The 13,736-nt window shown below is 41.8% G+C and overlaps 1 protein-coding gene and 1 long non-coding RNA gene across 2 annotated transcripts in view; one reads left to right on the plus strand and one right to left on the minus strand.

The window, feature by feature from the left end:
• NRXN3 (neurexin 3) overlaps positions 1-13,736 on the plus strand; it is a 600,687-nt gene that overhangs the window by 313,803 nt on the left and 273,148 nt on the right. Inside the window, exons 4-5 of the mRNA XM_015144213.3 lie at positions 5,871-6,309; positions 11,360-11,743. Coding sequence (XP_014999699.2) covers positions 5,871-6,309; positions 11,360-11,743 — 823 coding nt within the window. The remainder of the gene's footprint in view (positions 1-5,870; positions 6,310-11,359; positions 11,744-13,736) is intronic.
• On the minus strand, positions 154-6,614 carry LOC114679727 (uncharacterized). The gene is made up of 3 exons (XR_013396475.1): positions 5,436-6,614; positions 1,373-1,455; positions 154-389 (listed from the first exon to the last, which is right to left on the minus strand). It is a non-coding gene; the product is annotated as an uncharacterized LOC114679727 (long non-coding RNA).

The raw sequence follows: 13,736 nt of genomic DNA on the forward strand, positions 1-13,736 counted from the left end.
TAGCCCAAAAGTTTTATATAGAAGCTGTATCATCCTGGAAGCTGAAGAGAAAAAGTTCATTTCATTATTTTCTATTGTCAAAGGATTCAATTTGGGAGGGAGATAAGTATGTATTTTTTGCTTGTTGTGAGTAAACTACTTTGCAGTTAGGTGTACAGTGGAAAAGCTTTATTGAGATTTGTTGCCAACTCTGCTCCACTCACAAGTACCCCAATACTGGCTTCTCCACCATTCCATTTCTCCAACTTCAGAAAATGTCCCCAGCGTCCTTACTTTCAAACCTTCTCCACTGATGTGGAGTGGATCATCGGTGCTCAGGCCTCAAGTCACAAACCTGTGAATGGCATGGTCTTATCCGCTGACCTGGTGTTTTTTATTGAAGTTGTCTTCTATGCAGATACTTTAAAAACAAGAGAAAAGAAAGACCAGGTGGTAAACCTCCTATTCCTTGGCGGGAGAAATACTGCCAAGAAGCCATCTGGGTACTCTAGGGCACATGCCTACATCCCCTCATTCTTTCTAGTTCCCTTGCTGGAGTGCATAGGGATGGGGCATTTACAATAGAACATGTGGAAACACATTCTCAGAAAGGTGAGAACAGAGTGGCTTGGGATAAGATGGCAGAGGGAGAGAAGAAAATATTTCTCTGAGTGGGGACTATCTCCAATTCTTAGTTTATTCTCATACACCTGCCTTCTAACTCAAATACCTTGGAAGAATTTGAAGTAATAAGTGCATCATGTAGGGTTAGAATACTCTCTCTTTTTCCAATCAAGTGGGTTGGGCAATAGGGCAGACAGCTTCCTCATTGGTAGGTAATAAAAGGATTCTGATTTATCAGATTGTGGGATCACCAAGTACCAGAGTAGCCCGGGAAATTCTCAAATGGATTTGAAAATCTTGGTGAAGAGGCATCATTTAGAGAGGCTGGAGAGAAGAGAAAGGTACTGCAGCCTAGGAAACCCAATAAACAAAAATACAGAAGCAATAACACCTGGGTTCATACGGGAGCCTTTGAGGTGATACCTAAGTGGGGAGGTATAGATATCCATTAGAAATGGATTGTACAGGAGGTGAAGGGCTTTGCACAGCAAGATGGACTTGGGTGTGGTTTTTGTGCATGACTAAGGGGTTTCTGCTTTGTGTGTAGGCATGGGCTACAGGAGGGCCTAGAAATTGCCCTCTCTGGAGCATATCCTTACCCCAGTGCAGTCAGAGAGATAAGGGCTCAAGTCCTGTTTATGCATTTAATAGCCTACATGATCTTGGGCAAGTATGTATCCCTGCTGAGTCCCATGTCTGTAAAATGGGGCTAATGCTACCTATTTCATTTGCTTATTGTATATGATATAAAACAGTGTTTGCAAAGTACCTGGCACATGGTAGACTCTCAATTTTTGTTACATTGTTCCGGCTCTCAGCTTGTCTTACTCCTGGTATTGTTCCTGTATGTCTCTGTATTAAAGATCATGGAGGAATACAAGTATATTTTTTTTCCTGAGAGGCTTTGTCTTAACTCTGAGATTCTTTCCTCAGCTGTTTTACTGTCTGGTCTCCTAAGCATGAGTTATGTGTCCAAACAGTAGTCTTTACAAGCCCATGGGTGGGATAGTAAGACCAGCTTGTCACTGTTTGTGACTCTGTTTCTGTACCTCCCAGCCTGTGTGACATCTTCCCCCATAGGGAGTCATTTCTACTTTGTCTTTAATTTCTCCTCGCCGAGGCAACTTGTCAGCCAAGGCTGCTTTCTGTCACTTGATGCCACATCTCTTCCTAGTTCAGCCAGCCATTTGGGGACATTCATTTAGTTGACAGTCTGATTTTACAGACAACATTGTACCAGACACTAATTTGCCTTGTAAGGGGGTCCAGCAGGGTTTCCTGCCTCCATGCTGACCCAAGGTGCCAGTACACTTCTGCATGGCTGTGGCTGTGGTTCTGCACAGAGCAGGTGGGGAAGGTGAAGATATTAACAATGGAGAGTCCCAGTTGAGCATCACTGGGCTACAAGTCCCTTACCCTCCTGTCCTTTTCCTCTTGGTAGAAAAACCTTCACAGAACCTCAGTTCAGGACCCTGTCCATTTCCAACAGAAACTCAACACCACAGGCGATGAAGATATAGGATTATTTCTTCCTAGTTTTGTGTGCCAGTTTAGAATTGTCGTGTCCTACTATGTCTAACATCCCGTTTGATCTTGACAACAGCCCTGTGGGGTGGGAAAGAGGGACAGTTTGTAGAACAGATATCCAGGCTCTTACCTTTGGAATAAATAAAATGGAACTCAGAAGGGTTATTCAGCTGTCAGTGAGAGTGATGTTGGCTTTTTATTCACAACAGTGAAAATTCCGTATAAATAGACAGGTAATTTCAGGGCCATGGAGTAGATACAGCACTCACCTTCAAAGAGCCTTTGAGAGAAGTCTGGTTATCTCTGTCTGGCCAGTTTCTGGCCCTTGATTCTCTTACCTATCTCTTCAGAAATCTTCATTCCAGCTATTCATCTTCCCTCCCAGTCTCAGTCAGGTACCCTTCTCGCAGAAGAGTTCCTCTTCACTGCTCTTGTATGTTGTTAAAAGCCTTTTTTTGTTTTTCCTCCTTTTTATTCTGTCCCCAGCCTCCTGTAGGAATGCCTGATCTGTCTTTCTGTGTATTGTTCCATGGAGCCAAGCCTCCTTCTGTCCCTTTGGGATGACCTATTGTTATACATTAATAATTAACCTTTACTAGGAACTCTAGTCATAGGCATTTAACCCAAATGCAGAAAAAGCCAAAGTTTGTTTATGACAAAGAGATCTCACACGCTGAGGTATAATAGCGAGGGTTAGAAAGGAGAAGCTGACGCTCATTAAACTTTTATGATTTCTTTTCTGGTTTACTCACTTGAGTGACTGCCTGAGGATCCTGCAATATTTCCCTTTGCACATGGTCAGACCAGTTTAGCTAAAATGAAACATTCCGCTTTTGAATTGTGAAATTGAGCATGCATGACTTTCCATGTAATGTTAAAGATAAGCTTCACAGGTGCTGCTAGTGGGGCCTGGTTCAGAGCATGTGGACCCTGGGGCTCAAATGCCTAGGTTCGAGTCCTGCTCTGGCACTTATCAGCTGTGTGCCTGTGGGCTGGTTCCCTAACTACTCTCTGTGTTCGTTTTCTGCATCTGTAAAATAAGGGAATGATTACAGGTATCTCAAATGGGTGTTGTCTGTATCTAATGGGATGGAGAGGTGTTAAATCCTTACTACGGTGCCTGGTAGTAGGTGCTGAATAAGGGTTAGTATCATTATTTTCAATGTTATTGACTATGGTTAGGTCCATGGTCAAGGTTACATAATAGCGAGTCATTTTCAATGCTTCGTCATGGTTATATATCACTCTTACAATACCCATTAGAATGCAAACTGCTTTGCTTGATTCTCTCCTGCTGATGGGAGATGGGAACTAATTCTAAACTTGGATATGAGGGATTATATGATATGTGCTGGAATGACCCATCCAATTAACTTTCTCTCACAGATATGGACAGATGAGGCTTATTTTAGAAATTAGCCGTTGTTGTTTTGGAGATGATAATATAACCTTTTCAGGGCCGTGGAAAGAACAAAATGAGATTAACAGTAATGCTCCAAATAGCTGTGACTTTTGTGCCCTGATGATATCCCATTCCTAAGTGCTTTACATGTTTTAAATCATTTTATTATTACAAAATAGTTTGTTTATTCCTATATTCCCAATTTCAGGAGAGGAAACAGACACAGAAAATTTACTTTGCCAAAGTCACATAGCTTATAAGTAGTAAATGTGGAATTCAAACCTAAATCTGGGTCCTGACTTAGAATTTGAATAAGCTAATATAAAGAAAATAGCAAAGTAGTTGATATGCTCAATATTCAGATCCTTGTCTATTTCCCTTCCATTGTTTTCTGCTTATTAAGTTTTTATGGATATGACATTGCTCAGAGATCAGAGCACCAAAAACCATTCTAGGGTACTATATCAAATTTCAGTTCAAATAAGAGTAAAACTTTTGTGAAATTCTAATTTCAGGGAGAAAGATTAATTTCTGCTTTTAGATGGATTGTACCTGGTTTAGAAAATCATAACAGACTTTTTTTCATAGGTTATTGGGGTTCAGGTGGTGTTTGGTTACATGAGCAAGTTCTTAAGTGGTTATTTGTGAGATTTTGGTGCACTCATCACCCAAGCAGTATATACTGCACCCTATTTGTAGTCTTTTATTCCTCACCCTCATCGCACCTTTTCCCTCAAGTCCCCAAAGTCCATGTATCATTCTTATGCCTTTGCGTCTTCATAGCTTAGCTCCCACATATCAGTGAGATCACACGATGTTTGGTTTTCCATTCCTGAGTTACTTCGCTTAGAATAATAGTTTCCAGTGTTATCCAGGTCACTGCAAACGCAATTAATTCATTCCTTTTTATGGCTGAGTAGTAGTCATATATATGTGTGTCTGTGTGTGTGTGTATATATATACACACACATATATACACACGCATATATATACATATATATGTATGTGTGTGTGTGTATATATGTATGTGTATATATATATCACAGTTTCTTTATCCACTTGTTGATTGCTGAGCATTTGGGTTGGTTCCATGATTTTGCAATTGCAAATTGTGCTGCTATAAACATGTGTGTGCAAGTATCTTTTTCATATAATGACTTCTTTTTCTCTGGGTAGGTACCCAGTAGTGGGATTGCTGGATCAAATGGTAGTTCTACTTTTAGTTCTTTAAGAAATTTCCACACTGTTTTCCGTAGAGGCTGTTAGACAGTCATAACAGATTTTTTTAAACTGCCATCCTCACTTTCTCCACCTACCTACCCACTCTGCAGGACAGTGGCCATGGCTTTGCAGCAGTGTACACTAACCTTGGGTAGGGCACGGAGGCAGAAAGCTCTGCTGGACCTCCTTACAAGGTGAATTAGTATCTGGTTCAGTATTCTTTGTAAAATCAGACTCTCAACTAAATCAATGTCCCTGACTGACTGACTGACTGAAATAGGGCTTCAGGGTGTCTCATTCTACCACTATACAGAGGGCACATGCAATGTGGAAAAAATAAAAACAAAAACAGACCTCTGTCCCCACCAGCTTTTAACACTTAATCTTTTCTTTAAAGTAACACATCCACATGGTTGGAAAAAAGTCTAACACTATAAGAGGGCACAGTGAAAAGTAAGTCATCCTCCCATTCCAGAATATTAATCCCACAAATATACTCCCCAATGACAATTTTATAGTTACAAAGAGACTTTATGCTTACTGGAGCATATATACATATAATGCTCCCACACCCCCACACTTTTACACAATGATAGCATAATGCACCCTCCATCCTGTTCCTTGACAATTTCACTTAACAATGTGACTTGGAGAGCTTCCACATCAAAACCAAAAGCAATACCTTGTTTGCAAGGCCTGCCTAATATTCCATTATAAAGCTGTGCTGTCTGCTGTTGATGGTCATTTAGGTTGTTTCTGGTGTTTTACTAAGGATGCTTCAGTAAATCACTTTGTATGAGGTATGTGAATCCATGCAACTCAATCTCTCTTGATTTTTATTTGCAAGCTTATGTTGTATAACTATCTGACAACACAAGAAATTGGCCAGGAGACAAGAGAAATTCTGTAGAAATATAGAGGCTTTTTTAGAGCTTGTGTGCACATCAGATGTTTCTTCAGATACTTTTTTGATTCCTGTGTCTCATTGTTTCTCATGTTGTTTTGAACTACGTCCTGAAGCTTCTTCTTGGGTCATTTTTCCAGGTGCCCAGTGAGTGATGGATAGATACTGTTTGCAAGATTGATTCACATGGCACTTTTGTTTGGCTTTTGACAGGTTGTTTATAAGAATAATGACATCCGTCTGGAGCTGTCTCGCCTGGCCCGAATTGGGGACACCAAGATGAAAATCTATGGCGAAGTTGTATTTAAGTGTGAGAATGTGGCCACACTAGACCCCATCAACTTCGAGACCCCAGAGGCTTACATCAGCTTGCCCAAGTGGAACACTAAGCGTATGGGCTCCATCTCCTTTGACTTCCGTACCACTGAGCCCAATGGCCTGATCCTCTTCACTCATGGAAAGCCCCAAGAGAGGAAGGATGCTCGGAGCCAGAAGAACACAAAAGTAGACTTCTTTGCCGTGGAACTCCTCGATGGCAACCTGTACTTGCTGCTTGACATGGGCTCTGGCACCATCAAAGTGAAAGCCACTCAGAAGAAAGCCAATGATGGGGAATGGTACCATGTGGACATTCAGCGAGATGGCAGATCAGGTGGGAAGAGGCAGGATGTGTGACTGAAACTAGACAAAAGCTGTAGCTTCTCAGTTTGTTTTTTGGCTTTATATTTCTTAATTTTTGCTCTTGCATGCTTGTTGATTCTTTTGCTACTCTCTTTAATGGCTGTTGTAAAATTATGTTTCTGAAAAGATGCCTGTCTCATAGATGGCTCACATTCTCCACTTCTCTCTCTTGTCACTCACTGCACAATTGTCTCAGTGATAGCTCTATAATCCTGGAGCTAAGGATGGTTTTACAAGTAGCATTTCCAGTGTTACCAGAGCAACTCTCATGTCACTGGCGTGATCTGCCCCCATTCCCCCATTCTTTGCTTCTCTTTTTCCTCATCACCATGGAATCCGATTGTGACGTCATTATGTGATTATTCTGTAGGATAAACTTCACTGTGCAAGAGTTTATGCAACAACACACCCTTCAATAATTGGCAAGAGTCATGTTGCACGGAGAAATTATGACAAGAAAGGAAAAGGCAAATTGATTTTTCCTGAAGATACATTCAATTTAAAGCCTTCCTTTGGTGTAAAAGCCTATATTTCACTCTTTGTTCAGACCTCACTAACTCTCTCTTCCTCTTCATAACCTTTTACATTTTGTTTAAATAGCTTCATTTCTGCAGCTGCAGATCAAACAAGCTAGCCCCAGGCAGTACATAGCTACTATGGAATAGTAACAAAGTGGGGGTAGGGGTGGGGCAAAATAGTCAGGGATTTTTGAATGCCTGGATAGTCTGCCTAGCTTTCTCTGGACCATGTGGCAATGAAGGTCACATTCTGTGCTATCGGAAAGGGCATTTTCCCAAGAGCAGTAATTAGAGCATTAGCATTTCAGACTCATTTCTTGGTTCTCCATTTAGGTAGGATGTGTTCAAGAAGGGTCTTGGCTTCATGTGCCATATTTATAGAGATTCACTCTCCTGATGAACATTAAAAAGTCTTTATTTGGGTATTTTCTTTCTAGGTACATTTGGCCAGTAAGAGAGAGCAATAAGTTCCCCAAAAGGCTGAAACTGGGAGTGACTGAGCTTTGGTGGGTTGACTTTTCTGCATAATTCCAAAGCTAGGCTGATGGCAGAGATAGCAACATTGCCCTTAGGAAGAGCTGGATGGATTCTTTGCAGAGGGCAGACGGGTGGCAGATTGCAGCCCTGGCTATTTTATTGCCCCGTAGAAATCTTTATTGGTTGTCTGAAATCTGATCAGAACCAAGAGCCTTCAAATTAAATGTGCTCGTTAAGCAAGAATGGTGTTCTTTTTACACGGAAAAACACCCCCAAAATTAATTTCTTTGGAGGCTAAATCCCGCCACACTCCCCATCCTTCTTCGTCTTCTTTTCTTTCTCTTTCTCTGTTTTTCAGTAAAATGACAGCAAGGGCAGAGTCAGAAAGCTGTTCCAGAATTATAAACAAAACATTGCTGTTGGTTTTTAAGAGCATGTGTTTGGGATCTCTGAGGTTAGGTCATGGTGGACGGGTTTTGTGTCTGACTAACCTAGACCTTGGCACAGCATAAAAGTTACCTACCCATGTCAGAGGTAGGCTAAAACACATAAAATTGCCACATGTTCATTTCTGTCTGCTCCTAATACAATATATTTTTTTCAAGTAGTGGAACAATTTTTGTTGTTTGAACCACCTGTGGACCCAACTTCAACAAATATGTTTGAATTTCAGAAGTCTTAAATTTCATACCTGGGAGCTAAAGCACTGGCTAATTCTTTTTTTTTTTTTTTTTTTGAGACAGAGTTTCTCACTTGCTGCCCAGGCTGGAGTACAATGGAGCAGTCTCGGCTCACTGCAAACACTACCTTCCAGGTTCAAGTGATTCTCCTGCCTTACCTCCCAAGTAGCTGGGATTACAGGCACCTTCCACCATGCCTGGCTAATTTTTATATATTTAGTAGAGACAGGGTTTCACCATGTTGGCCAGGCTGATCTTGAACTCCTGACCTCAGGTGATCCACCCACCTTGGCCTCCCAAAGTGCTGGGATTACAGGTGTGAGCCACCGCGCCCGGCCTGGCCAGTTTTTTGAACTACTGATGAATTTGATCAAAGCCTATAAAAATGTACTGAGTAAACAAACAACTGTCCCACGAAAGCAGTATAATCTAAAATTTTAATACAATCTGTTAAACTTTCATTTTTTTCATGAGAATGTTTTCTGGTAACTTGTTTTAGATTATAAATCTATACTAAGGGGTAGTTATAAAAACAAGTGTATCTAAATGTGGTGCCTCCTTCCCTGCTAATCTTGAAGAATAATATGACTAACAGTGATCTAGAAAAACTTTTATAATCACTCCTCACCTGGGCAAGTGAGTCTTAGAACTTGTTAAGTGCACTCAAAACTGTTGTGGTCACACATTCAGAGGACAGATTTTCCTCAGGTTGTCTTTAAGGCTCTAAAATTTAAATTGATTCTAGTATTGTCTTTACTTGGCAATAGATGTCCCCCCGTTTTAGTTGGTGATCAGATTAGCCCTGTGGACATGTGAGGGGTAAAGATAGAAAACTATGCAACAGAGAAAATAGTAAGAGATACAGACCTCAACTTCCCCCTTTGTAAGATAGAGAAAATAATAACTCCTACCTCCCAAGATTGTTTTGAGGATCAAGTCCAAAAATGCACCTAAAATAGTTAAAATGGTGGCCAGGACATTATTGTTGTTATATGTGTTTGAAAGATTAAAAAACAAAAAGCGAAGCATATTTCTCTAGGAGAAAACTTCTAGGAGGGAGTAGGGAAGCAGATTGTTAAATTCCCCTTAATATCCTTTCTATGTTTCTATTCTTGTGTTGACTTTGTACTTTATTTATTTTTTAACTTTAATTAATTAATTAAATTTTTTGAGTGCTAGTCTCGCTCTGCCACCCAGATTGGAGTGCAGTGGCACGATCTCAGCTCTCTGCAATCCCCGCCTCCCAGGTCCAAGGAATTCTCCTGCCTCAGCCTCTCGAGTAGCTGGGATTACAGGTGCCTGCCACCACACCTGGTTAATTTTTGTATTTTTAGTAGACACGGGGTTTCACCATGTTGGCCAGGTTGGTCTTGAACTCCTGACCTCAAGTGATCTGCCCTCCTCGGCCTCCCAAAGTGCTGGGATTACAGGTGTGAGCCACTGCGTCCAGCCGACTTTGCACTTTAAAGTGTATATGTTTTATTCTTGATGTCGTTTGATTTTCACAGCCCTTCAGGTTATATACCCTTCATAGCTGAAGAAACTGAGAATGAGACAGAGGTGAAGGCTGACTGATGGATGGCATGACCCATTTATCTTGGTACCAATAAAGCACATCAAGAATAATAAATACCTATTTTTAAATTTCTGACAGGATGTTTAGATATCACCTAGTCCATTTCCTTAATTTTCTAGTTTGGGAAATTGAGCCATAAAGTGGTTCAGGGACTGGCCTAGGGTCATAAAGACATTTAGGACTAGAATCCCAGTTCTCAAGGTCCCAGGTTAGCTTGTGGAGTTTCATCTTCTACAATCTCATTCAATGCTGTCCAAACTCCATCCCCTTCCTGGGTCTGCTTATCTCTGACTTGATCTCCTGCTCACCTCCTCTTGCCTTCTCTGTTCTAGCCACACTACTTCCTACCTCAGGGCCTTTGTAGGTTCCATCCCCTCTGCCTGGCATGCTCTCTCTCCTGGACTTTGCATGGCTGCATCCTTCTCAACATTCTGGTTTCAGCTTAACTTTTACCTACCTAGAGAGACCTTCAGTGACTCTACATTTTAAAGTAGAATGCGTGAGTAGCTAGCACACCACCCATTTTATTCTTTTCCTAGCACCTGCCCTTAGCTAATTTATTTCATTTATTAGGTTACTTATTGTATTAGTCCATTCTCATGCTGCTAATAAAGACATACCCAAGACTGGATAATTTATAAAGGAAAGATGTTTAATTGAATCACTGTTCAGCATGGCTGGGGAGGCCTCAGTACATTTACAATCATGGTGGAAGGAGAAGCAAACACGTCCTTCTTCACATGGCAGCAGGAGAGAGAGAAGTGCAGTGCCAGCCAGAGAAATGCCAGATACTTATAAAGCCATCAGATCTTGTGAGAACTCACTCATTATCATGAGAACAGCATGGAGGCAACTGTCCCCATGATTCAATTCGCTTCCCACCAGGTCTGTCCCACAACGTGCAGGGATTATGGGAACCACAATTCAAAATGAGATTTGGGTGGGAACACAGCCAAACCATATCATTTATTTTCTGTCCCTCTGTTCTGGAACATCTGCTCAATGAGAGGAGAGACATGCCTATCAAGTTCATCTCAGTGCCTAGAACTATACCAGAGACAGAATAGGTCTTCCATACACCTTTATTAAATGATTAAATAAGGAATAATGTTTCAGTTAAAATGTATCACAGGGAATGCTCAAAATATTCACTGGCAGGGTTGGTAGTGAATGCCCAATCTAGAGAGTACCAGTGCATGGAGGGAGAGACAGAAGAGGAAATTCCATCTTTTGGGGGTTGGTGAGCCCTTGAAGAAAACCCAGGCAAACATACAGAGGCCTCATTCTGTCTCAGTCACTCTTAAAAGTACTTTGCATATATTTGCTCATTTAATCACATCAACCTATGAGGTAGGGACAGTTATTTTCCCATTTTACAAATGAGGAAACTGAGGCACAGGAAGGTGAAGTCACTTCTTCAAGGTTATACAGCTCATACATGTTAGAGCTGGAATTTAAATACAGGCAGGAACTGTGCTGCTTTCAACCTGTATGGTCTCAGCCAAGAGGGTTAAGTAGAGAAAAGATACACTAGATGTCAGGTTAGTGAGACTTTCCTGGGTCTTCCTAAGCACCAGGTTGACTTACCTGGCAGAGATTGGAACCAAGCGGCCTACATTGTCTTTTCCATTGTCTTGTAACATCCAGTTTTCTTGCTTGCATTGTTCTCTCCTGGCCAGCCGATGGCTGGTCTCAGCACTCACCTGTTAGGCTTCTTTCATTTGGTTAAGCAACTGGCAGACTCACCTGAGATCTGTCTTCCCACCCCAGGTACTATATCAGTGAACAGCAGACGCACGCCATTCACCGCCAGTGGGGAGAGCGAGATCCTGGACCTGGAAGGAGACATGTACCTGGGAGGGCTGCCAGAGAACCGTGCTGGCCTAATTCTCCCCACCGAGCTGTGGACTGCCATGCTCAACTATGGCTACGTGGGCTGCATTCGCGACCTGTTCATTGATGGGCGCAGCAAGAACATTCGACAGCTGGCAGAGATGCAGAACGCTGCGGGTGTCAAGTCCTCCTGTTCACGGATGAGCGCCAAGCAGTGTGACAGCTACCCCTGCAAGAACAATGCTGTGTGCAAGGACGGCTGGAACCGCTTCATCTGTGACTGCACCGGCACCGGATACTGGGGAAGAACCTGCGAAAGGGGTGAGTCAGCCTGGAGGATGGCAAGTGAGGGCCTGAGTGGGGCTGGTGTCTTATAGTTGGATCCCTGGACAGTCCAAGCCTTTGCATCTACCTGCGCTTTCTTTCTTCAAAGAGTTTTTGGGTTTACTGATTTCCAGATTGCACCCTTTCTAGTTTTGAAAGCTTGGGTTTGTTTGGCTAAGACTGAGTTGCAGAAAGGGAAGCTTTATAATAAATATTACTGTGATTCTGATACTTTTTGATTAAATATTTTTTATTTAGAGAGGATAAATAGTTCTCTTTTAGGACTCCAAGCGGGGCTAGCCAAATGGCTGTTTTATTCATTCATTTGACTTGTGCTTCTTTAGTGCTTTCTACAAGCTAACTCCTGGGTTCGGCTTTAGAAATACAATGTTGAACAGGACAGATTCATCTCTGTTTTATGGAGCTTGCTGCCTAGTGGAATACTTAGCCATTAAATAACTGATTACAAACATGGTGAGTTTTATAAGAGGCAGAGTGATGTATTGGTTAAGAACATAAACTCTGGGACCAGACTGGGTGAGAAATCTGGGCCTCATACAGTGATGGTAATTTCATCATGGTAGTCAATATCTCTGAGACTTGACTTCCTCATTTGTAAAATAGAAATGATGAGGCACCTACCTCACAAGATACTGATGATGATTAAATGAGTTAATATGTTCCTGAGCATTTAATGTTAGTGATTATTAAAGTCATAATTATTCTCATCAGCATCATTAAAGAGAAGGTATAGAGAAGCTTGGGAGGCCCTTGCAAGGAGACCCAACATACTATACAGGTTCACCGTATAGTGAGCAACCCTGACACAGTTGAGGACCTGAACAAAGTCCAGAATGAACTGGATGCTTTGTTCCTTTCTGAAAAATGTCCAGAATGGAATTGGGGAACTGTGGGGATGGGGAAGAGGGGCATGAGAGGGGACCAAAGAGATGAGGGCTGACCCTGTAGGCCAGGTCAGAATGGTGGGAGGATTCCCTTTTCATTCACCACGTCAGTATCTGACAGTTGCACCTGATTTACAGTTTAAGTAAAGGGCAGAGATAAAGGCAAGAAGAGGGACAACATCAACACAAGGAGATTCCTGTCAAGTTATTTGCAGATTGCAACTTGGTCTATTTTTTTATATGCTGAGCACACCGAATCAAGTCCACAGGCTGTCAGCTTCTAAATTCTATGAAAGGATAATTTGCATCAAGACCAAGTTTTTGCTAAGGGTATAGCTTTAGGGCTTTGAGAATGCTGTACCTGTATAGACATAGTTCTTGCCCTTAAGAAGTTTATCATTTATTTAGCTGAGGAGTTCAGACATCTATATAATAAGCTGTAATAAGATGATATAAGACAGTAGCATGTTAGTAGACAGAAAAGAAGGACATGGAGATTCAGAGAAGAGAAAATAAGAAGGTTTTGAGGAGAGACCTGCAGGGTCTCATCTCTACAGACCAATGGCCAGTGGCCAGAAATTGTCCAAGTATCAGAAGATAGGTGATGTGGATGGATCCTGGGCCAGGCCTGGAACAAGGGCTGAATGACCAGTTTTCAAGGCGTGGTTTTTGTGAGGCCAACTGTGGGGCCAACTGTGTTACTAGCGAAGGTATATTTCAAGAGAACTACAAACCTTCTTACAGTCAGATCAGAAATAGAATACAGGACACGAGGACAAAGGAGGAAAAGAGAGCTTTCTTAGAGCATATGGAATTAAAATTAAAATTCACGGAATTTTCAAGTCAGCAACCGCTAGAACAGGACCTATGATGAGGAAATACCCATCCAGGACAGAAATAGACTACAAGGGGCTGGTCAGTCTTTCAGATGCCTGGGCTCTTTCCAAATATCTTTGTAGGGTAACCTATTCTGGTGCTGGTTGGGGAAGATAGAAAGGTCATTTTGTCTCTGAGATGCATGAGACAGTTTTGGTGTTTGCCAAAATGTTGCGGATCTTCTGTTATCCATGAAGGCAGTATAAAGG

This window comes from Macaca mulatta, chromosome 7 (assembly GCF_049350105.2).
Source record: "Macaca mulatta isolate MMU2019108-1 chromosome 7, T2T-MMU8v2.0, whole genome shotgun sequence".
NCBI classification, from domain to species: Eukaryota; Metazoa; Chordata; class Mammalia; order Primates; family Cercopithecidae; genus Macaca; species Macaca mulatta.